The 25,849-nt window shown below is 43.5% G+C and overlaps 1 protein-coding gene across 1 annotated transcript in view; it reads left to right on the top strand.

Moving 5' to 3' along the window:
• The first annotated feature begins 5,013 nt into the window (after nucleotides 1-5,013).
• The window catches only part of USP7 (ubiquitin specific peptidase 7), a 70,910-nt gene continuing 50,074 nt past the window's right edge, over nucleotides 5,014-25,849 (top strand). Inside the window, exon 1 of the mRNA XM_063314600.1 lies at nucleotides 5,014-5,480. Coding sequence (XP_063170670.1) covers nucleotides 5,366-5,480 — 115 coding nt within the window. The 5' untranslated portion in view covers nucleotides 5,014-5,365. The remainder of the gene's footprint in view (nucleotides 5,481-25,849) is intronic.

The raw sequence follows: 25,849 nt of genomic DNA, 5'->3' as shown, positions 1-25,849 counted from the left end.
TCAGAAAACCCCCTGCCCTGTGAAAAATTACCAGATTTTTCAGGTTTTGAAAAAATTAGCCTCATCTCTGGTTCTTATTCCTATAACAAGCATTGCAGGTTATAAAAATATTCCAGTTTCATTAATTGTTTGAGGAGCATGTGTTTAAGCAACAAAAATAATAACTACAGACAGTCAGCATAGCAGAGTGGTAAGGGTGTTGGATTATGACTAGGGAGACCCAGGTTTATTTACCATTATTTATTTTTATTTATTTACTAGATTTATATCCCACCTTTATTTTGTGCAACTCAAAGTGGCATACATAATGTTCCCAACTCATATTTTTCCCACAACAGCAATCCTGTGAGATGGATTGGGCTGAAGACAAAGCTGCCTTCCAGTCTAAGCCTTAGACCATGAGGTCTTCACATGTTGACAGCACTTTCCGGGTGATTTGGGGGTAAATCAAGCACTATCGGCCCAACCAACTTCACAGGATGATTATTATGGGATCCTATTTTTGTGAATTGAGATACACCCTCCCTATCTTCACCCTTTGGACTCTCAAATATAAATAAAAGCAGGCACTGTAGATCTCCCATCCATCCATCCATCCATCCATCAGGCTTACAACGCTCCAACGCTTGTGAAAGCAGAAAATCTTCACTGAAATATTTGCAAGCTCATCAAGGGAGGCAAATGCATTTTGGGCTTCATTAGCTCTATCATCCAATGAATGAATTTAACACCTGCCTTTTAATAATTCATTTGAACTAAATTTGCCTGCAGCCAAAATTTCAGCTTAACCATCCCATACTGTGAGATGAGCAAGTTAACCCGTAATACACTGGTATCTGTCTATATAGTAAGTGTTTGTGTGTGTGAAAAATTGTGTCATTTTCAAACTCTGTTATAATAATGCACCAGAAGTAACACAGCTATGCTTCTGAAAATTGGCTATCGAAGAATCAGTTATGGCTACTCTTTTCCATGTGCTAAGATGAAATTCAGTGTAAAGTTGGTCTGATTTTGTTGAGAAAGGAGGTGAAGTTTCCAGAAGGAAATCTTTGGTTTGAAATCTATGCCTCTGAAAAATGCTATGTGCTGTAGGTAATCCATTGTTAATGAAGTATTTGGGTCTGTCCATGTGAGAGAACGAGGGCTAAATAATTCTTAACACGAGGCTGATCTCACTAAACACTAGCATTCTCACTACAGACTTTGCATTAATGCAGAAACTGCTTTTGTTAAGATGATTTTCCTGATATAAATCCCCAAGAGTCAAAGGCCATCCTCATGATTTTAAGAATGTTTTTAAAATGGGTTTTAAGCTACTGTTTTTATTGCTGATTTTTTAAAAATACAGTAATGAGATTTAGGCACATTTCTTTTACAAGAGGCCTTGACAATGGTCAGCAAAAAGCGACACAGACCTAGTCTGGGACTCAGAAAAAAAGCTGTGTTTGCACAGCATTTATTTATGCATTGGTTTGATATCCCACATTCTCTTCAGGGGCTCAGAGCAATGCACATTGCACTCTCCACTTCCATTTTCTCTCAATCACCTCCAAGGTAGGCTGGGCTGAGGCACAAGGACCGGCCCGGAGTCACCCAGTGGACTTCTGAGGCTGAGGGCGGACTTGAATCTCCATCTCCATACTCCCAACACATTCATCATCCAACCCTCCATAATTTTACCTGTTGTATTGTATAAGCTCAGCCCATCTTCTTAGCTTATGGTTCAGTAGGCTATATGAACCCAGAAGTTAGGATTAAGGTAACCATCGATTACCGTGTCCTATGAACACAGCAAAGTTTAGGGTGGGTCAAAGCACTTCCCAACTGCTGTACCCCTCTCGGCTCTGCTTCGAGTTGGGCATGCTACCTTTTATTTATTTTTCTCCCCACCCCATAATGAAACCTCTGTTGTCAAAAGCAGTTAATCTCAGTAGCAAGATCCTGGTGCGCAAAGAAAGGGGAAGAAGTGTTGCACTGACCTCCGTACATGCACTGAGCCCCTGGAAAATAGTGGGTTTACAATCTTCTTCTCATACTTGTTCTTCCCTTGGTATCTTCCATATTCTGGAGTTACATATTATCTCCTGTTGGATAATTAATCCAACAAACTTTCCCTTGGGCTAGATTCTCACAACATACAAGGCTAAAATGTGGTTGGATATTTTTATGCAAAGCAGAAGTGTCTGCAAGGTTTGGGTAAAAAATAAAATCAAGATGGCAGACACAGCGATGCAATCAAAGCTGACTTTTTTGACCATATCCTGCAGACCCCCTGGACTGAAAGTTAGCCAGATGATAACTTTATGGCTCAATGGGTCACGGTGAATCCGGGCCATTGCATTAATTCAGTCAAACACAGTCCAGTTAATCATAGGTTAGCATCACAGGCATTCAGCAGAAGCCATGACATCATGCGCATTGTAACATCATACAAATCACATCATGATGCATGGGGCACATCAGAGACTTATTCACATGACTCCACAGTTAAATGAAGCCGGATTTATTGAAATGACCAAACAACCTGGGTTCACACACACTGCCCCAGAAGCAAACTATCGTGACTACTCCGCCTTCCTCAGGCACAAAAGCCGGCTGGGTGCCCTTGGGCCAGTCCCTCTCTCTCAGCCAACCCAACTCACAGGGTTATTGTTGTGGGGAAAATAGGAGGAGGAAGGAGTACTAGGTATGCTCGCTGCCTTGAGTTGACTCTCTCTCTCTCTTTCTACAAATAAATAAAAGGTGGGATAAAAATCTACTAAGAATTTTAACGCATGTTGTACAAATTCACTTGATCTGCGCAGAGCTGTTTTTCTTTCTTCCCTTCTTGCTTAATCCCTCCAACTCAACTCAAACCACACCAGCACCCTTGGACTGTTTATCTTAGATTCCTCCAATTACACACCCTCTTGATTTCTCCCCACATCTCTCCTGGATCCCTGCCTCATTCCTGTGAAAAAGCCCAGCACGATGCTGCTTGACGCTTATTGCGTCCCCATGATATGTTGTGCCAAACACAGCTTCTAAGAAAAAGCATGAAAAAAGTCTTGATGATTACTACCTAAAAATAATAAAAACTTCATGTGTATGTTTAAGTGGGCAACTTTTTGCTGAGTAACTATTATAAAGGCAAATGAAAAAAGTGCTGTATTCTGGTGCATCTCAGAGTGAGTACCTCTGTGGTAGTGAATGATAAATCCAAAGAAGATGCACTGCCCCCACATTCAAATGTTTACATAAGAGGTGCAAAAAACCCTTAACAGTTACAGATGCTAAAGAGGTGGGTAAGTCAACACTTAGGTCTACATGGCTGCAGAGATTGGAAAAGTTTGTTCTATTGGGTTACTCAATTGTTTGCAGAATTCAGCAACTTACAAAAGGATCATTTATCAATGTAGATTAGCTATGGCTGATTATAGTGAAATATGGTTATTATTCAGTGAAACCCTTTAGAATATTTATGTATGTATCCATGACTGTATGTCCTGTTTTCTTTCTTTTTTAGTTTTAATAGTTTTTCTTTGTAACTTTGTGTGATATTTTTCTCTCTCTTTGTTTTTTGTATTCAATCAGTAAAAGTTGCCATCTTCCACTAAAAAAAGAGGTACCAGATTTGAGCTGGTACAAAAATCCAGATGATCACTAGATGGCAGTGAGTTAGTTCTGGAATTTCTAATGGTGGTACAGATTTTTTGCAGCCCAATTCTGAAAATCCAATGTTCCTTTTTGAAAATATCATTAAGTTTTGCTCCCTTGGCTTAAACATATGTACTGTATGCCTGCAAACAAAAATCTTAGCACATCTCTCAGCCTCTAGAGAGATTTATTTCTCAGACAATCCCACTTTAAACTTGTGGGTTAAGTTCTCAGACCCAGCCCATTCAAAATATATTGTACATGTGCCCAGAAAAAGATCAGCTTTATAGGGATGTTGGGAACAGTATATGCACACTGCATTTGTGTACACACACCCAGGGGGATAACTGCAGGAGATTTGGAACTGGATTTGAGTGGGTAAGAATTGAAGAGGAATGGCTGATTTGGGTTGGGGTGCAAATGGCCATCTAAAACTGACTCAGGATTAATGGAATGGGAAATTAATTTGCTTTCTCCTTGTAATCTGGCAATTTACCTTTTTTTGCATTGCATATATTTATGCAATGCTTTGCATCACATAAGTTAGTGGAACAGTTCTCATACCGTTGCCCTGAAAAAGCCCAAAGAGGAACTTGAGAGAGGCCCAGAGATGGGTAGTGGAGGGTCAAGAGGGAATCCGTGACAGTGACGGTTCTATCCTGACGACCAGGAACCGGGGGGGGCGGGGGGGCAGGAGACCCAGGGAAGAGAGGAACAGGGCACCCCTTGTTATCACCGTACCCCCCCTTGGCTCCCCTTCCCACCAACCCGACACCCCTATGCTGGCCTCCTTCCCTGCCCATCTGCGGCCTGGCCCTTATGGGGGGGAAAACTGGAGCGCCCCTCCCCGGTGCTCTCTCTCTGCCAGCCGGCTGAGCCATTCTTCCCCATTCCAGGGGGAGGATGCCCGGGCACTGTGGCAGGACCCCCTCCCAATTCCTGGCCCTTTGGCGCCCCCCCCCCCGCCCTCCGCACCGCTCCAGACGGTCCTGGGGGGCGCAACGCCCCCTGCTCCCCCTGGGGGGGGGGCAGACCCTCGCGGAGCCCGGGGAAGGACCGGGGAGCAGCCCGGCCGCGGGCGCGCGGGAGCCGGCCTCGCCCCCATCTCCCGGGAGCGGGGGCGCGCAGCCGGGCGCGCGCACGGCCCTCCCCCCCGGCGGCTCCTCCCCCTCCTCGGCGGCGGCAGCGGCAGCGGCGGCGGCGTTGCTGTTCCCGGGGCGGCCGCGGCGCTGCTGCTGCTCCTTCCTGGCTGCTCCCCGCGCGCCCGCCGCTCTTCTCCGCTCCCGCTGCCCAGCGAGGCCGGCCGCCGGCAGACAGGCAGAGGCAGAGGCAGGCAGGCGAGTCCGCGGCGCGGCGGAGGCCCGGGCCCGAGGGCCGGCGGGCCTCCTGACTGTCGTGGCGGCGTTGGCGCGGGCCCGGCCCGGCCCGGCCCGGCCGGGGCGCCCATGCGGATGTGACACTCGGCGTCGGCCATTTTGAGAGCGGGAGAGGCGGAGGAGCCGCAGCCGAGCCAGGCGGGCGCGCAGGGCCGCTCTCCCGCCGGAGCCGGCAGCCCTCGCCGGGTGGGCCTCGGCCTCCCTCGGCCTCGCCCGCCGCCATTGGGCGCATCGCCAGCAAATACGTGCGCGTCTCCCTGCCGCCGACCCTGCCCGCCGAGGAAGGCCGCGAGGAAGCCGCCGCCCCGCCCGCCGCCGCGCAGCCCCCGCCCGAGGGGCCCCCGGCGCCCGCCATGAACCACCACCACCACCCGCCGCCGCCCCCGCAGCAGCAGCCGCCGCCGCCGCCGCCGCCGCAGAAGCCGGGCGAGCAGCAGCTGAGCGAGCCGGAGGACATGGAGATGGAAGGTAGGCGCCCCCGCCCTGTCAAGCGCCGGCGCGGCCCGGCCCGGCCCGGCCGCCCGCACCCGCGGAGCCCCCCCGCCCCGAGCCGATGGCCCCGATTGGGCTCCCTGGCCCGCTCCCCGCCGGGACCGCGTGCCCCACCTGTTCAGGTGAAGCGGGGCGCGCCCCCTCCCCGCCCGCGGAGCGCCCCCCGCCCGGACCGCCTCCCTCGCGCGGCTCCGCGGGCCTCCCGCTCCCCCCGCTCAGCGCCGGATCTGCCTTCTCGGGAGTCGCTCCAGGTCTCCAGCGTCGCTGCCCGCCCGCCTGCCCCAGCCCCGGCCCTTCTGCGTCCCGGTCGGCGGGCCGGACAGGGCCGCCCCGGGGGGCCTGCGGGCCCCTCTCCCTGGCTGTGCTGGGCTTATGACCCCCTCCCCCCGCACGGAGGCGCGACCCTCCCGGCGCTCCCTCCCCTCCCGAGGGGCCGGGCAGCCTCTCCGCGGCCGGGCCGGAGGCTCCCTCCCGCAGCCCCTTCGCCGCGGGCGGGCGGGCGGGCTCGCTCGCGGAGGCGGGGGAGGGTCGCGGGCCCCGCAGCCCGTGCGGCGTCGGGGAGGACCTTCTCGAGCGCCCCCCTTCCGGGGGGAGGCGCCTCCCGTCTCCTCGCGCGAGGCCGAAGTTTGAAAGTTTGGCAGCGCCGGGGGCGGAGGCTTCCCTCTTCGCCGGCGGGGGCTCGGCGCTTTCCGGGCGGGCGGGGGTCGCCGCCTGGGGCGGGGCGGGGCGGGGGGCGCCCCCTGCAGGAATGCGCGGCCCTTGCCCCGCGCGCCCCTTTTGGCCGGCCCGGGGAGGCGCCGGCGGCGCTCGGCGTGTGCTCCGGGTTTTGTTTCAGCAGCCTCCGGCCCCGTTCCATTGTACCTCGCGCGCCGCCGGCCACGCGAGAGCCTCGCCATTTTTAATTGGGGCTCGGCGGCAGCGTCTGCGGGGGGTTATTGACGGAAAGCGCCCGGCCTTGGCGCGGGGATGGGGCGGGCGGAAGCCGGGCGGTGCGCTGCCGTCTCCGCTCGCCGAGAGGCAGCAGGCCCTGGCCTTGCGCAGTCATCCTGGGCGGCGGGGAGAGGAGGACGCCCTCCCGGGGAGATGCTCCTGGCCTCCCAGGCCCTTCGCTGCAGTTCCGGCTTCTCTCGGTGCCGCTGGCCTGTGAACAGCGCAGAGTCTGAGAACCTCGGCTCTCGTTAGTGTCAGAAATCAGAAGCAGCCTTTCCTGAAAGAAAAGGTGGTAGAGAGTTTTCTGGCCTTAAAATAGCAAAAATAATTTGGCTAGTTTGGGTGCCCTCCTTAAAACAAACCTACACCCTGGAAATGCAGGGGGGGTGGTGGTTAGGAAGAACGATGGGAAGGGTCGGTCGGTTTTTTAAATGCAAGATCTATAGGCATGGCATGGCTAAGGTCTGGTACGTTTAATTCAGGAATTTATTATGCACAGTGCAGTAATGGTAATATGTTGTGGGGCAGTGGAGTTATGTGACACAATGCAAAAGAAGTTTGCTGCACACAGAAACCTAGCATAGTGGGATAAAGAAGCGGGGTGTATATGAGGAAGCGGTCAGTCATGAAGGGCTGCACCTGAGATCCAAAATAATGCAGCTCAGACATGCAGAGTTACTGCTTCAGCTAAGATTAGAATTGTGTTACTTTGAGCTGAGAAATAGGTGCAAATTGTAGGGCAAAACATGTCCTCACCACTTGCCATGGGGCACAGAACTTTCTGGGTTAATTTCCTCTTTTTAAGAATAGCCTGAACCTCAGTGGGACATTCTTTTTCCTTCCCATTTACGTGGGAATTAAAGATTGTTCTTGACATCCTAGTTATTTTTTTCAGCGTTTAAAGAACTGAGTAGTTTTTGTAAATTGAAATGGATTTAGGTATAATTCTGAGTTTGGTTTGCCCCAGCTTAGTTTATACGTCTTCCATCGGAACTGTTCTCTTTTATTACATTTTAGTTAAACAAAAAAATCTTAAGAGGTATATTAAGGTTTTCTGTTCACAAGTGTGTGTGTGTTTTGCTCCAAATTAATTAAAAGCTATATTTTAAACTCTCTTAGCTGCTAACTCACATTTTTTTGTAATCACCAGAAGCAGTTTGTTGAATGTAAAGTAACACTTTCTTAGAAGTATATGTATTTTGAAGAGGTGATAAATACTTAAAAATTCAGTTATTTCGCCATCTCTGAACTGAAATAACAATGGAAACTTGGTCTTTGAGGTTTAGCCTTTCTGTTTCTTCATCCCATCTCCAACAAAACCCATCTTCATCTACCTCTAGCGGTTGATGCCTCTGGGACATGACATGGAAGTGACAGGGGCTCCCTACTCTTTTGTCTGCATTCCCTGGTGCTCAGTGGTATACTGCATCTATACATGGAGGTTTCTGTGTAGAGCTTTAATGACTGTAATAGCCATAGATAAACCTCTTTGCCAAGAGTTTACCTAACCCTTTTTCAAAGTTGCCTAAGATAGTGGATTTCATGCATGGTGATGAATGATTGTGTGTTAATGTGTCCCGTCTCTCCTGAGCCCGGCAACAATAAGTATATTTTGATAAAAATCTTGTCTTGTCTGCTATCTCCATGCTGTTTATTCTTTCCTTTCTTTTATCCTTTTTAGTTGCCTTATAAACCAAGAACAGGCTGGAGTTCTTGGATTTATTTATGGGATGATCACATGAATGTAAATGTGATGGTTGATCCCTAGTTAATGGAACTGGGAACAAGGAACTCAGCCTTGGTGTCTTTGGTAGATGGAGAGCTCCTGGCCCAGAGTCCCTCTTTTGGGGGAGATGGGTAGTGATTAAATTTGAACAATAAATATATCAGAGTTGTACTGGTGTCTTTGTTTTTTTTTAAATTATATTTCTTTGGTTGCAAAACTTTCATACAAGAAAAAGAATGAACAAAATTCTTATGTCCACACAGGAAACAAAAATGATTGTTTTAAAATTATTTAGTAAACAATATTTTGTCTGCTCTCATTCTACATAATATCAACAGTGTCTGATAAAATGAGCTTTCAGCTATATCCCTCTCTTAGTTTTTAAGGGGCATAATCATATCTCTGATCTCCAGTGGCCTATATATGATATTGGACCATTTTCCTATATTACTCTTTGAAGGAACCATAATGCCTTTATAAGGCACCTCAGGATCTAGCCTAGAGTCCTAAAAGTAGCAGCTTATTCCACAAACAGCTTGGGTTCAGTTGTGCGTTTGCTGTCAATATAACGCCAACCACATACACAATGTTTTTATAAAGAATGGAGAGAGGCGTTCTTGTCCAGAAGGATTCAGAGTTAAGCGATCCAGTAGAAGGAACAGATAAAAACAAAGCCTGAATGAGGAGGGGAAGAGTATGCAGTTATTTCAATTATATAAACTTCAGGTTAATAACAGTAAGGGACTAAAGGTTGGAGGGGTTGTTTTGTTTTTGCCAAAGACTTCACATTAAATTTAGGTTTAAGGAGGCATTTAAAGGTAAGGTAATTCCAGTAATATATGACAGCAGGAGAAAGGGTAGAATTGAGGAAGTAGAAAAACTTTGTATAATTGTGAGTGGAGAAACTGGATAGATGATGGGGCATGAGAAGGGCAAGGCCATTCAGGATTGTGAAAGGAAAGAAGAGTAAACAGGGAGTTTAAACAGATGCCTTGTAGTCTAACTGAAGGCAGGTGAATAAATTTGGTAGAGAATTTTGGATAGAGGGTGTGAGGGTTAATGATATTTTTTTTACAGTAGGTCGGTAATGTGAAAGATGACCATGATGTAGAGCAGAGTGTTTGGACTAAAGAAAAGATGGATTTTGCAATGCTGTCAAAGGAGAAGAGATGTGATTTTAAAATGGGGGTAGTATAAAGGAGAACATTCAGATCTGGGATTATCTGAGAGAGAGGTAGGTGGTGGTATTAAGATATAAATGACACTGGAAGCTGTGGAGCATTATGTGGAAAGAGGAATGATGGCAGTTCAAGAACAAAATCTGCAGGAACCCCAAAGAAATACAAGATGAAAGTGCTTCAAATTATGGAAACAATAAAAGAGCAGTCAGGTGGGAAGAGAGCAAACTTGAGGGTAAATTACAAAGATGTGTAGCAAAATGCATGTACAAAGCAGGAGAGCAATCAACTCTATAGAGATTGAAGAGAAAATCAAACCGCAGTAGACTGTTAAAGACACAACTACATACTTGGACATTGTTACAGGAATACCAGTGATTGTAAATAAAGCATCCTTAGATATAAATAGAGATTCTTGTACTGGTATTCTAACATTTTCATCTAATAAGTGAAAATGCTGACATAATTTTCCAGCAGATACTACTTGAGGGATAACATGGATATTTTCTTTTTCTTTGCTTGAGTTCTGGGAACATGACCAATACATTTTTTAATCATTGATCAGATGTCCTCTCCAGCATTTCTGGAAGGATGTTTTTTATTTTGCTGTTGACACTCTTGTGTCCGCAGATTAATGTTAAATCAAGGTGAAGTCAAATCCTTGATTGCTTCAATTGTCCTTAATTCCTGCTCTTTTTAAGGAAAGTTCAGTTTAGGAAAAAAAATCATTCTTAATCTGGCTATTTGGTTTTACCACATATTTTGCATGTCCTGTATTTTTATTCTTTAGCAGTAAATAACTGTTGAACTTGTAGCAACAAAACTATGATTTCTAATGAAACTTCAGACATTTTTTGTTTTCCTGAGTTGGTCAGAGGCAGAATTTGCTTTCATAAAGGCAGAACTGTTTAACTAAAATGGTAGGATTTGCTGCTGATGTGAGAGGAGCACGGGGTAAAGTTGAAAGATAGTTCCATTTTTGCATTGCTGGAAAAGATGAGAGAGATGTCAGTGAGAAATAGTCTTCAGTTTTTTTCAGGGGCTAGAAAATATGGTAATTTCTCTGAAATGAGGCTGTTCACATGACTGCTTTAACTGTGATTCAACCTTTTTGACATCTTGTGAGAATACTAGAGATGCCCTCCTTTTTACTCCTGACTAAGTGCACCTTGAAAGTGTACCAGAGGGCAGTACATCTCAAGCATTCTGTTTGATTCTTGACAGGCCACACTGTCAAGCCAAAACTGAGTTGATTATTGATGTGAAAATATTTGGGAAGTGTTGGGATTTTGTTCCTAGTTTTGCTTTTATTAGTTAGTGAATGGGGTCCTTGGGGTGGGGAGGGGAAGGCTTGCTTTACTAATTTTTGAGCTGTTTAAATCTGACTTGAGTTGTTTAGTTATCTTGTGGAATTATTTTTGCAGGTTATAAATAAACATGAAGTAAAATGCATATAGGTTATTTTCTAGTTTCTTTTACAGCTTCAGGGGATTTAATTGGGGTTGTTGGAATAAAAGGCTGAAAGACCTAATTTGAAAGTGTCAATGCAAGGCTTTTTTTTTCCTTCCTATTTCTACTAAATCCCATCTCCCCTTCATGTTACTGTCCCCCAAGTAGTAGTAGTAGTAATAATAATAATAATAATAATAGTAATAAATTCTTCAGTAGTTTAGAGCCCATGACTTGGAAATCTAAGGCACCTTTTTCTATTTTCAGCTGTTAGCTGTTATTTCTGAACTTTAACAAACTGCCATTAATGTTAACAGTGACATATTGTAGCGTCATTTTGCAAAAAGAACCTGTGTTTAGTTCAGGCATGAATAGGTTTTTAATAAACATGTTATCTATTTTTAAAATTTGTGTGTGCTTAATCTGCGGTAGTATATTTTTTAATAAATAAACCGACTTATTTCCTGCAGTTCAAAATTGGCTCATTACAGCATAGGTAACTCTAACCGTAGTTTGTGTGTATATATAAGAGAAGACTAAGGTTCACTGAAATGGAAGCCAGAGTTTTATGACTCCCGAGATTGCTTCAGAAGAGGAAGGAGACATGCATGAGTCTGATGCTCAGGGTCAAGATATTCAACCGTGGGTTATTGTTAATTGCAGACACAACCATACTGTAGCTGCTGGTAAGTTTCTCTGGGCGTCATCATGATGTATCATTGCTAAACCTCAGCAAACCTTGTCCTTTTCTGGATGAGCCACTAAGGAGAAGAGGATGGATGTCTCTGCATCTCCTACTTAGGTAGACAGAAAGTGACAAGGCATTTTCAGCAATAAGGTGCTCTCGCTTGTGCACGTGTAAGTCCTATTTAGATTGTGCTTCTACTGATAGTTTGTTTTGTAATAGATTTGTGCTGATTTATATTTTGATTATGACCACTGATTGTTTGGTGTAAAGCTGGAAAACCTTACCATTTTTTACCATTATGTCCCTTCCCTGGCTGTATCTTCCCTACATTGACTCAGTGCAAAGGAACACAGAATAGCTCTTGTTTTTCATAGCATGCCATGGACTTGGTTAATCCAATTATATATGTATATATGTATAACCTGTGGAAGATCAAAAGCCAACAGGGATATGAGAGCTGTGTATTGCAGTGAGTGCCTCATAGGACCATTTGTTGGCTGGTTATAAGGATGTGAGTTTCTTGCATTAAATTCCTGTCTGTTGGAAGACCATTTTCTTGAAAAAAAGTTACTGACCAGAAGAAACTGAGGGAGGAGAAAAGATCCTCCGTGCAGCTTTCTGGCCCACTAAGGATGACCACTCCTCTGACAGAATGGAGAATGAGGGTCTTGTGGGCAAGTGTGTGTCTGAGGAAATAATTCATATGAAGGAACTCATCCTTGGAAGAAGAGGGACATGTCTTTGGTAGATGGAGAGCTCCTGGCAATGGGTTGCTTAATCATTAGAAATTGTTATTTGCAACAGGTGGTGTAACCTGCCTGGAAATTACCTGCATAGTGAATGCTAGGGTGGAGACTAGTTATGACACTACTACCAGTGACATGAGGAAATGCGAGGTCCTGGAGTCAGGTTTGTGGCTTGGCAGTTGTTGAAAGCTAGGATCTTCCATCTCTGAAATTCTCTTTCTTCCACATGAAAAGTCAGGTAGGTAGACAAAACTAAGGGTCTTAATGGTAGCATAAAGGGAAAGGATCTGAATTATTTTGGGGCCTGGATTTGTTGTGGGGCAAACAGGGCCTGCATGAAAGGGCCTTAAATATAAGCAGGAACCTAATGGGATTGGTTCATATTGATACCAGAGGGAGTTCCTCTCTACAGAAAAGGCATAATGACAAGCTAAAAGCCTTAGAATGTCAGACATTTCAGCAAAAACACTGTGCTAGCAGTACTAAGTCTAAAGGGTAATCTTGGCACTAACTCAGGTTATATTGCCTCACCAAAATATTCAGAGAAATATTTAGAAGGAGAATGAAATCAGAAGACTTCCACAGTAAAAGTGTAATAATGGCTGCCTTCATTTATTGTTCCATAGCCTGGCTAAATGTGTGTTAGGAATAAGTAACATGGTTGGATAACTAGAACTAGAATAGCTCATGAAACTGACCAGAGAGAGCATGAACAGAAAAACGTTAGAAACCCACTTAAAAGTGAAGGCACTGGGAAAATCTGCTTCCAGAACACGTAGAAATGATTCAAGAGCATATTGAACCTGAGCAGACAGTTTTGGGGAGTTGATCTGTACTTTTGGAGGGCGTCCAGATTGGGTTATCTATAGACATCTAGAATAGAATTCTGAATTAGAAAATTCTGTGAACAATCCAACATGGCTTTTTTATGGTTTGAACCAGAAACAAGAGATGCGTGGTATATGGGGGGGGGGAAACATCCATCCCGATGCGTGTGAAAGATGGAGGGGGTGAAGGTCACCCTCTTGCTTTTTTACTAGAAGGTACTTGGATGGGTGCTCTCTATACGTAGACTACAATTACCCTTTTCGAATGGTTTAATGTAACTGTTTAGTACTTTATTTGCTATTGAAATAGTACTGCGAGGTTGTGATATTTTCAGGATGTTGGACGAAGATGAAACGATTCTTTTTAAAAAGTTCTTGAGAGTGACTCAGTTCAAATGACTTTCAGGTAGTTATCCCAGGAAAATGATGCTGTGTATATATGCTGCAGTGGTGAAACCAGTTCAGCCTGTACTGCTTTGAATGACAAAACAGAATGTTTGGAAGTGGCTGTCAAGGTGTGGAGGCAGGAGTCACTTGGTGATGAGCTCCAACTTGCCCCAAATCCCTTGGATTGTTATGGATTCTATAGATAATAGTTAGGAAAATGGGGACATTGACAAAAATGTTCTGAAGCCTTGCAGCTAGTCTGTGAATGCCAAAGACTTGTAGAATGGAATTAAAGGATAAAAGCCTTGAAAGAATTTCCCAGGACACATCTCTTCCCTCCCTGAAATTTTACAGATCAATTTACATTTTATTGAGCATGCTGAATTCTCAACTAAGTTTATATTTTAACAAGAGCAGCAATCGCAATATCTGTAAAAGTTGTCCATAGTATTAATTTTATTTATTTATTTATTATTCAAATTTTGCTACCGCCCATCTTCCCAAAAAGTCGGACTCTGGGTGGTTTACAATAAAATTAATACTAGAATAATAAATGATTAAAATCCTATAAAAATAAAGCAAATTATAGATATAAAATACAATATAAATAAATATAAAATCCAAGAGGCTATAAAAATTCTAATCTGGTGGGAGGGGCTCTAAGGTGTGAGCCACCCCCACGAATGGCTACCCACCTTCCTGCCCCAAGCAAGATGGCAGAACCAAGTCTTCAGGGCCCTCCTGAAGGTCAGGACTGAAGGGGCCTGCCTCACCTCTGGGGGCAAGATGTTCCAAAGGGCGGGGGCTACTGCAGAGAAGGCCCGCTTCCTGGACCCTGCCAGATGAAATTCTCTTACAGACGGGGTCAGTAACATGCCCTTGCTGCATGATTGGGTGAGGTGGGTCAATGTTATGGGGATGAGTTAATGTTCTGACCATCAAAATAGAAATCAGCCACGTTCCCAGTTAATTGCTATTTATTTATTGGCCAGACCATGGCTCGCTTATTTATTTATTTATTTATTTAGAGGTCAGACAGTTCTGGGGGGCAAGAAAGGAAATAAATCCCAAATGTTTGGAAGGGACAAATACAACAACCCAAAGAAAAATTGACAGGGGCTCAACAGCCACCTTCCCCAAAGCCTGGAGCAAAGCTAAGTTTTCAGTGATTTGTGGAAAACCCTCAAAGTGGGAACCAGATGGATATCTGGAGGCAGGAAGGTGCACTTCCTAGATGATACCGTGTATTTGAAGGGTCCTGGAGCGCACCCAGTGCTCCATCTTACTGGGCAGGCAGACACTATTGGAGATCGGCAGTCCCTCAAATAATTAGGCGCTTTCCCATGAAGGGCTCTGTAGGTGATACCTATCATCTTGAATTGCACCCACAAGGCAACTGGTAACCAGTGTAGATTGCAAAGCAACAGAGAAACATGAGCAAATCATGGTCCAGTCATCACTGCCTGTGTCGCCACATTCTGGACCAGCTGTAACTTCTGAGTGGTCTTCAAGAGCAACCCCGTGTACAGCATGTTGCAGTAGTCCAGTCATAAGGTGAATCCAGAAATGCCACCTTTTTGTAGTCCGAGGGCAACATCTGGTTTTTGAGTGGCATGTTGGTAGCTAGGACAAAAACTAAATTTGATTTGGGCTTTATTTAAACAATTAACTAAATTAGGGTTAGTTATTAACAAATTGAAACTTGTGTTTGGTGTGAATTTAGACTAACTTGAGTTTTGATTTGGGTGCACAAACAAACCAGAATTAGTCATTAGTCATAACAAATTTTGATTTGGTATCGTGGGAATTATGCGTGTTTTCTCAAATGTGCATTTTGCTGTGTTTCAATAGTTGAATTAATGTGAATTGAATCCCTCAAATTCTTATTCAATATGCTTGCATTTATACAGAGGGCACAATCTGTCTTTTTTTACTTGTTTCATGAAAATGTCTGTGGGGTATATGCCCACAAGTGTTTAGATTATGCTGAAAAAAGGCTCACTTGTAAAAGTTGATTTGTATTAATAGTCATTTAATATGTTCAGGAAATTATGGATTTAGGAAGGACATCTGAAATATGTTGTTAACTAGATTGATTTATATGGTTTAGGTTCAGAATCAGTTCCTCTTGTATACAAATACATCTGCATGTCCAAAGGGGCTCTTTAGATTCTGGTATAGTTTTGAAGGTGTGGAGGACAGAGTTTCAAGAATAGCTTTTAATCTATTATAGGGTGTGAAAGGTCCCCAGTGCAAGCACCGAGTCATGTCTGACCCTTTGGGGGGACGCCACTTTCGTGACATTTTCTTGGCAGACTATCGCGGGGTGGTTTGCCATTGCCTTCCCCAGTCGTCACCTTCCCCAGCAAGCTGGGTGCTCATTTGACCGACCTCGGAAGGATGGAAGGCTGAGTCGACCTGAGCCAGCTACCCGAGAGAGAATCCAGCTTCCGCTGGGATCGAACTCGGGTCGTGGGGAGAGTTTCGGTTGCCATACTGCCGCCTACCACTCTGCACCACACGCTCTTATTATAGGGTAGTGGTGGCATTACTTAATTTATTTAAAATCCCAGAGATCATGGACAAGCTTTTAGCTATACAGGTAATCCTTGACTTACAACCATTCATTTAGCGACCATTCAAAGTTACAACGGTGCTGAAAAAAGTGACTTACGGCCAGTCCTTGCACTTACGGCCATCGCAGCGTCCCCGTGGTCATGTGATTGTGATTTGGGCGCTGGGCAACAGGCTTGCATTTACGATGGTTGCAGCATCCTGCAGTCGCATGATTTCCATTTGTGGCCTTCCCAGCCGCTTCTGACAGGCAGAGTCAGTGGGGGAGCCAGCAGGGAAGGTCGCAAGTTTCGGTCGCATGATGTCTCGCTTAACTGCGCCACTTAATTTTCCGGTCCCTATTGTGGTCATAAGTCAAGGACAATCTGAAGCTGTAGAAATGCTTTGGATTTTCACCAGCACCTGTTGGGCTGCTACTCATATTGCATACAAGAAAGCAGGTAATTGTATAGCTAATAAAAACAAAATACTTTTATAAAATAAAGTGAGAACATGTGGCTCACAGTGTTGCACTTCTGTCAGATAACTGGAATGGTAATTGAACAATGCACTTGTTGCCCACACCTATCGTATAGTCTATTCACTAGGTAAATTATTCTTATTCTTAGACAACATCAGTGATGAAACGAAAAATAAAAGAAGGAAATTGAAGGTCTGACCCATTTAACTTAACACAGCTAAAATGATCCCTACAGACTGAGGTTTGAGATAAGACCTCTTCACCAAAGATCAAGGAACTCAGACAGTGGCGGGGGTGGGGGGCAGGTTGTGCAACAGTTGGTTAGGACTGCTCCCCTGGTCAAAGGGTACTTGTGGACATAATGTATTCAGTTCAGTTGGGCCATTCACGCTGCCCTGATTTAAATAGTTAAAAAAAAACAGGTGGAGCAGATGGATCTTCCATTCTTGTTTAGCAGGAATACTGAATTCCATTTAGAGTGGCTTTTTTTTTCCTAGTAGTATCTGCCAGTGTCACAGGAACAGGCAAACCAAAAACATTGGAGGATTTTAGCTCTGGGTCCTGGGAGATACTAACTGAAATTCACTTTGGGTACGGCAGGTGAAATGGGTATAAGGTGTCCTATTCCTTCATTACTAGTGAGATCTATAATAAATTCTGTGAATTAAAATAATTCAGATTTAATCTGAAAATAGTGTACTTTCTTTCAGTTTCGTGAAATGCAGGTTTTTCAAAACAATAGTTTTACAAGATAATATAAGATACATTATTGATTTTTCTCCTGATCAGATACTATAATATTATCAGATCAGATAATGTTACAACCAATTAAATTACATTTAAAACGTCTTATCCAATGTTGAAAATGTGTCAGTGCTTATCCTTCTTTGTCCTTGTTTTCTGCACTACAGAACATAAATGCATTTTATTTTCATTAGATTTTAGTGGAGAGGGTCCTTATTTTTTTGTTGCACGGTGATCCCCTAAAATAATAAATGAATTTGTACAACCCCCTCATGAATACCTTTAATGACTTCATTAGATAAAGACTTCGGCAAGATACCTCTTGATCTAAGTATCATAGGGGCTCTCAAACTTCCTGGTATTGCAGCTGCAAAGACCAGAGAAAGTTTTGGCAGTGATCTTGGTTTGCCTGTGAAAGCCTGATGAGGTTTAAGAGATTTAAGAAAACTGCCCAACCCCTTTGTTTGTGACCCCTGATTGTTTTGTCCCAACCCACAATTTAAGAACCCCTGCTTTAGAGTAAAGAAACATGGTGTTTTACTTAGGAGCTAATCCCACTGAACCCAATAGGACTTCCTTTTGAACAGACGTACGCAGAGGTATACTGTAAGGCCTTTATATTTTGACAGACTCCAGTCCCTGATCTGCTTATTTGGAATTAAGCTCCAGTAAACAAATGATTGGATTGTGAATAGCCTGCTTTTAGGTAAGGCACTTTGGAAAGATTTGCCTTAAAAGGGCCACCCCAAAATATTCTAATACATAAATGCCCTCTGCACTTTTGATAAAAACATTATCAAACCCTAATTTGATAAATAAGGCATTTCGTGTTAAAACTATATAATCTTAAACTAAGATTTAAGGAAGTATAAGTTTTGCATAGCTTATTCAGTTATTCCCTGAGCTTCGATGTTTTCCTCTCCCTTTGGAAAAAAATGGGAGAAAAGGAAGAAGTTCTACTGATAACTTTGGAAGAATTTCTAGTGCACTAAATACTTGCACCAGCTCTTACCCTCTCTTCCTTTCTACAGTGTTGTGATTGTTCATGCAAGTACCTCATGGATAAACTGAAAATGAGGATACTCTCAGAACAGCTGGTCCAGTCCAACACTATACATAATTATCCTTTAACTGATACGCTGAGACTGACTCTCTAGGGCAGGAATATCTTTTTCTGCAAATGTTCTTTTTTTTCTTCTTTCTTCCTTTTTGGCCTCTTTCAGAATTAAGATATACATTGTGATTGTTAAGGAGAGAAGTTGAAAAAAAAAATGCCATTGAAAATCAGCTTTTTTGCCACTGGGGGATGTTTGGATGTTGTAAAATGGGCGCTGAAGGGTGCATGTGGTCCTTGAGTTGCTTACTCCTGTATTGCGGGGGCAGGATTAAAGGTAAGTCAGCAACAACAAACAACAACTCCCCGTGGGGCGCCCCGGGCAACGTGACTTGTCACGGCTAAACAGGCTACACATCTGGCTGCTGGACCTCACAAGGATTTCCCAGCAAGAAAAAGCAGCATGAACACCGAACTGCTATGCTATGCGATTAAAAACAACAACAACAATGACAATATGCATATAGATGTCACAAATTGTGAAGTACCTCTCCCCACAATGCATGTTTGGGTAAAAGTGGGTCTTGGGTCAGAAAAAGTTGAATTTTGTAGAAGGCATCCCTTCTAATGGCAAAGTAGGTGCAATTAGTTATTTTGGATTTCTGGCATGGAGCTGTATGCAAATATGGCTTTTTTTCTCCACTTGAACAAAGGGTGAAGACTTGATTTAGCACCAAGTCTGCTTGTTAATCTGCTCATGACTGGGATATTCGGTGGTTTGTGCAAGTCACGGTGAGAAGTTTGAGCACAGATTTAATCTCTTTATCTTGTCTGAGGCATACCATTTTCTTCTGGGCAGTGATGCAAGGATGCCTGTACAGAAGTGGAAAGCTGTGCCTCTTTTGACTGGCCTGTAATTTGGTATTCTGTTCTTCTCAACCTGAGTACTGTTTAGAGAGGGAGAGAAGCAAAGGATGCTGGTTTTTACTTGACTGAGAAACAGAGAGTGGAGTAACATTTTCTGAAATGTGATTTTGCTGTAATGATATCTCAAGGCCATACGGTAGTAGAAGCAATCTTTCTGTTCATGGTACATTGTTACCATGGTACCTTGTTTCAGTTAATTCTTAAGCTGTCAAGGGTGAGTTGTTAATCAGTTGTGAAGTGTGTGTGACTCACCTAAGGATCCTAAACTCTTCTATATGTGGGATCATTTGAAAGTCATCTGTAGATTTAAGAGAGAAATTAAGTATACATGGGTAGATTCCCAAACTTCAAAAAACAAGGTTATATTTAATCACAGAATAATCAAGTTGTAGACTTTGTATATACCTGATACTTAAAACAGTGCAAGTTACATTGGCGCAGGGTTCAAACTTTTAACTTTTTTTTCCAGCAAATACAAAAATTGCTTTTGCCTATTTTGTTTCTTAAATTGAAATTTTTGTTATAGGACAAGAACATGCAAAATAAGTGAAATTATGATTTGAGGGTATTAGTATTACTGTGCATTGATGAGTAAAATACAGCATATTCTCAACCTCTAATTCTGTGATACTATTAGTAATCATTGAACAAAAATGTGGGAGATTGTCCATCAGAATTAGGAACCACATTCTCCTCTGCTTGACCAAGGACAGCCTTGCAAGTAGCTGAGACAAGTAGGAGTGCTGGGAACATTGGCATCTTTCTGGGCGAATGTACCCACAGACCTACCAGTAAGGATTTGCCAGGCTCACTAATCTCCTTCCCTTTATTTACTTTTTAAATAAAAACAAACAGGAAGTTGGGCAGCAAGATGTCCGTTTCCGGCATTATCCTTATTTCAGAGAAAACCACATGCTTTGGCTATGTCTGGCTCCTTAGAAAACAGAGTAAACAGAGAGAGTAGGGAGGATCTTGAGGGAGGAGTGGATATAGAGGATGGCAGGCAGTACAGGTAGTCCTCACTTACTGACTGCTTGTTCAGGGAACATTCAAAGTTACAGCAGTGCTAAAAAAGATTTACGACTGGTCCTTGAAGTTGCGGCAGTTGCCATGTCCCTGTAGTCACGTGATCACGATTCGGGCGCTTGGCAACTGGTGCACATTTACAACCATCACAGCATCCTGTGGTCATGTGATTGCCATTTGTGACCTTCACAGCTGGCTTCCAACAAACAAGGTCAGTGGGGAAGCCAGCAGGAAGTCACAAGTTGCAGTCACGTGACATTGTGCTTAATGACTGGTGATTTGCATAACGACTGCAGTGAGAACTGATGTTGTAAGTCGGGTGCAGTCACATGATGTTTCACTTTGTGGCCATGTTGCTTAGCGGCAGATTTGCCAGTCCTAGTTGCATGAAGTGAGACATCTTCTGACCACACCAACTTACAACAGTTCCAGCTGTGGTCATTATGTGAATCACCCCCGCAGTTGTTAAGTGGGTGATTCGCATAATGAGGGGAAGAGATCTATTGGAAAAAGAAGGTGGATTAGGAAGTGGGAGATAAAATGATAGTGAAAGTGAAGAAGCATTTAAGACATGACTGAAACACCGTTCTCGAAGAGGGAAGCAAAAGGACAGAGCTAAAGGGCTTTGCAGTCAAGTGGAAAAGTAGACTTTCTTTATTGTGGATTATGAAAAGCCATTGAAGAATGTGGAAGGAAGAGAGAAATGAAGAAAACAATGACTGTGGACAAAGGACATTGGTGTGTGTGTGTTTTTTTTCTTTCGATGATGAACGGAAATGGAAGCCAGCTAGTTGAGGAAAAGAAGGGAAGCAAGATATAGTGGAGAGTGATTGCAGATTTAGTATTAGGATAATACTAAGTATCAGCCAGAAGACAGCAAAACAGCATTTCACAATCGACTGGGAAGCGATCAGCTGGGAAGCAGGTCCTCATCTTCTTCCCAAGCCACTCTGAAGCCAAAACGGACCTTAAAGCTGCCCACCCCATTTCTACAGCACTACTTCTTTTTTGTTTGTTTTTTTAATTTTACCAAAGAGAGGCTTTCTACAACAAAGAAATGTGGAATCGCTTGGTGACTTTTAATTATTTTTGAAAATTACTAACTTGGTGATTTGGCTTTTTATATATAATTTGTTAAATTGAGATTTAAAGATTTTTTTTAAATTGCTTTTTTTATTAAAATGATTTTTGAGGAATATAAAACTTTCTCTTCTTCGTTTAATCTGCGGATTGGAGTTCTGGTCTATTTGCTTTCCCTTTCCCATGGGAATGCTGTTTGTTACTACTTTTTATTTTCCTGATTGGCCACACTGGAGATAAAAAGGCTGGAGAGAGTGTTCAGTTACAGTGTTAATGACTTTACCTTCCTGAGGCACTAGAGGGAGCCATAATCTATTATACTGTTAAGAAGTATGGAAGAAATTAATTTGATATTTAAAGATTTCTACAATGCTGTTATTCAAGTCTTGGAGCATTTCTCAGAATTTGTCGAGTCCAAATTGTCACAAGAATCGAGAGAAACTGATAAGGCTGAAAAGTACCTTAAGAGTAAAGTGGTTTCGCCAAAGAAAGAGATGAGAATTGGTGACTTACATTTAAATAGTCAAAGGAAAATTGAGTTGTCAAAAGTTGAAGATAAGAAGACAGTGTTGCCACCACACCATGATCAAGAAAGAGAATTAAACTCTAGAGACTGGAAGATTTTGGACAAATATTTGGGCTTTTAAAAGCAGGGCGTAGAACTTGAAATTGACAAGAAGAAAGCTCTGTTCATAGTACTGAGACATGTAAATGCCTTGGTTTACTTTGAAGTGGGATAGCTGTCTCAACGTGTTTATCAGGATGGTTTCTTAAAGGTTTGGATAAATGGTTATGCTGTTTTGAAAATTCTTACATTTTTGGTAAATGCCTAGGTTATTGTTTAAATGTGGTCATAACAATGTTTTTTTAAGGGTTTAGATAAACGTTTATGCTATTTGGATAATTTTTATATTTTTAGTTAATGTTAGTTTAGTTGGCAGATAGGAGGAAATTGTAGTGAAGAAGGGTAGTGTCTGTTACTATATTAGGTTCCAAAATACGTTTGAAGGGTTTTATATGTTTTTCTTCAATTGGGAGGGTAATTTTGTTTTAGAAGGGAATGTAATAATGAGAATTAAATGCTTTATAGAAATAATGTTTACTATAATATGAATTGGAGTAAGAAATTGATACTGATTTACGTATAACTTTGTTATAGAAAGTCAGAAGTCACTTCGTGTTTTTTCACACCTTTTTCTGTTTCTTTTTCTTTGTAGGCTTTTTTGTTTCAATCTTTTTAGTTTTTGTGGAGTCCTTGGTGCTCTCTGAGCCTGGTTGTTTTCTTGCAGATGTTTCATTGCCAGGCTAGGCAACACCTTCAGGGCAAAGAGGGAGTGGGCCTTGCTCTCAGTTTATAGACCGTGGCTTGCCCTGCCTGTGTTGGTGGTGGTGTTGTTCTCTCCTTGGGAGTTCCTTGACTGGGCTGTTGTTTGTGGCTTGGTTAGGGTTTTTAGTTTTTATGTATATTTTGAAAATGCTTTAATAAAGTTTTCTAAAAATAAAACTGCTGAGAGGTGTCATCCATCAGTTAGAAATGAAGCAACAAGTCAAGGTGGCAGTGCCAAGATCATCTGATTCTCAAGTGGCCCCTACACTAACTCTGGATGGGGTTACGCTATGCGTGATGGAGTGGGTCCATGACTTGAGTGTCCAGTTGGATTCACTCAGCCTGAAAGTTCATCACTGCTTCAGTCATTAACAACAAATGATAGCTTTAGTCTGCCCAGATTCTTGACTTTGAAACCTGCCACGCCTGTATTAATTCGGTTTGAGAAATTAAAAACTTGGGAACTGCAGTGTCATGATAAGGCAGCATGTTGGCTTGATGGGAATGAATATGGTGCCAGCGCGTGCTGCTGGGGCCTTGCCAGCAGAAGCACTAAGCAGACCACAGAAACTATTTCCATGGTTTATTTATCATGATGTGTGATCTGGGATCTTTGGCTTTTGACTCCCAAACAAATCAGGAATCAGAAACCAAGAACAAATATGATGGGGGAAGGGGAGGAATCCAGGGTTTCCAGTTTTCACCCTGGGATTTACGAAGTCTAGAAGATACAAAGCTGCTTGTTCGCTTCTCTAAGTGATTGGAAGAACCAAATGGGAGTAATATCTCTGAAATTCCGGTTTACTGTGGCAAAAGAACATACTGTATTCATTTCATGGTGTCTGGCTTTAGCTTTGCCAAGAGTGATGTTGTAAAAGATAGGTCAGCGTTTCTCAACCTCAGCAACTTTGTGTGGACTCCTTGGAGTTGAAGTCTGCCCACCTTAAAGTTGCTACGGTTGAGAAACACTGAGATAGGTGCTTATATTTTTTTAAATAAATAGAATAGAATAAATTCTTTCCAGCTCTTGCCTCTGAAATAATGCTTTAGAAGAATGTTGTCCTTCCATTCATTGTTAGGAACTTTTTAATAGTAAATAACATAATTAATTGATTTGCACTCACTGAGTTATTTCTGACATCTCTAAAATTGATAGAACAATGCTTGTTGCTTGTAATAGGATACAGATTGTATCCGTTGACCTGTAGTTTATCAGACCTATATTGTAGTTTCTCAGGATTTACATTGTGGAGCTGCACATCTCTGATGTAGTGATGCTTTCTTGACTGTGTTGTGCTAAATTGAAAGCAAAGGTGAGGGCTAGAGTTGATTCCTCCCAGATAGTTGTTTATTACTAGGCTTACTGTGAAGGTTTTAGGATTAAATGATAGCACCGAATAAGGAACTATAAATAAAAGGATGGGACAAATGCTTTGTCAAGGGCCTAGATTGTCTTGCTTGTTTAGCTTCTGCTTGTTTAGCTTCTGGATGCCTGGAGAAACTTGCAAGATGGACCAGTGATCAGAACAAACCTGATAACTTAGTGAAGTTTGTAAGCTAATTTCTGAGTGAAGCTAGTGTGAAGGCTTAAAAGGTAAAGGTTTCCCTTGACGTAAAGTCCAGTCGTGTCCGACTCTAGGGGGCGGTGCTCATCTCCGTTTCAAAGCCTTGGAGCCGGCGTTGTCATAGACACTTCCGGGTCATGTGGCCAGCACGACTCACGGAACGCCGTTACCTTCCCGCCGAAGCGGTACCAATTAATCTACTCACATTTGCATGTTTTCGAACTGCTTGGTGTGCAGGAGCTGGGACGAGCAACGGGCGCTCACCCCGCCGCGCGGTTTCGAACCGCCGACCTTCCGATCGACAGCTCAGCGGTTTAACCCGCAGCGCCACCGCGTCCCTCGTGCTAATACAATAATCCCAATTTTATTTTTATTTAAAAAAAAAAAAAACTATTTAAAGATTTTATAATCTAGTAACTCTGGGCAGTTAACAATGCAAAGACATAAAACAATGCAAAATAAAAGCAATGCAGTACAATACCATGCAATGTGATGCAGCTGAGGTGCCTAGCAGCATTCTTCCATAATGCATCATCACACATATTTACTAGGCTCAGCTAACATCCTGGCCCCAGTGCCTGAGGGGCAAAAAACAGGTATTCAGTGCCGTCCAGAGGCTGACAGGGTTAGGGCCATTCAGATCTCAGGTGGAGAGTCTGTTCTAAAGGACAGGTGCCACAACAGAGAAGGATGCCGCCGGGGTCCCACTAGACGATACTGTTTCACAGAAGGAACACTGAAAATGCCCACCCTGCCAGGTCTGGTGGGATGAGTGGAAACTCCTGCAGACAGGGAGTCCCACAGAGAGCATGGGTGTTACCATGCAAGGTTTCGTAGATGATACCCCAAACCTTGTATTGCATCCAGACGTCTGTGGCCAGTCAGTGCAGCTCACAAGCAGTGATGTTACATGGGGTAGTGTGGTGCACCCCAAACTGCACGTGCTAATTGCTTTCTGACTGCTTTCCACTTCCAAATCCTCTTCAAGGGCGACTCTATGTAGATCACGTTGCATAGTCCAACTGGGAGATATAACTCAGGCACAAGTGACTGCAAGTACAGCTGGTCCTTGGTTAACGACCACTCGCTCAGTGACTGTTCAAATTTGGGATGGCGCTGAACCAGTGGTACTTACAGTTGGTCCTAGAAGTCTTGGGTGTTGCAGCGCCCACATGGTCACGCGATTGCGATCTGGGTGCTTGGTGACCAGCCCGGATTTCCAACCATCACAGCATCCCATGGTCATGTGATTACGATTGGTGACCTTCCCCGCTGGCTTCCCACAAGCAAAGTCTGTGGGGAAGCTGGCAGGACGTTGGAAGTTGTGGTCACATGTGGTCCTTGCTTAATGACCCGCAGTGATTTGCTTAACGACGGTAACCAGGGGCTGCTGGGACTGCCGTCAGTAAGCGGCGCAGTCACGCAATGTCATGCTTCATGACCGCATCACTTAGCGATGGAAATTCTGGTCCCAAGTGCCATCATTAAGTGCGGACTACTGAACCACTGTAAAACCCTGCCCCCGCTTCTAACCTCCTAAGCTGATTCTGAAACTAATCCCTTTCAGTAACTCGTTAGGTTTTTATTTTTTTAAAGCGATACAGTGGTAGGTTAGAAGGTTGGGAAAAAGAGCTTGATTAGCACCAGATTGAACTCT

The sequence above is a fragment of the Candoia aspera genome, chromosome 14, assembly GCF_035149785.1.
Source record: "Candoia aspera isolate rCanAsp1 chromosome 14, rCanAsp1.hap2, whole genome shotgun sequence".
Classification (NCBI taxonomy): Eukaryota; Metazoa; Chordata; class Lepidosauria; order Squamata; family Boidae; genus Candoia; species Candoia aspera.
This window is presented reverse-complemented; position numbering and strand designations above follow the sequence as displayed.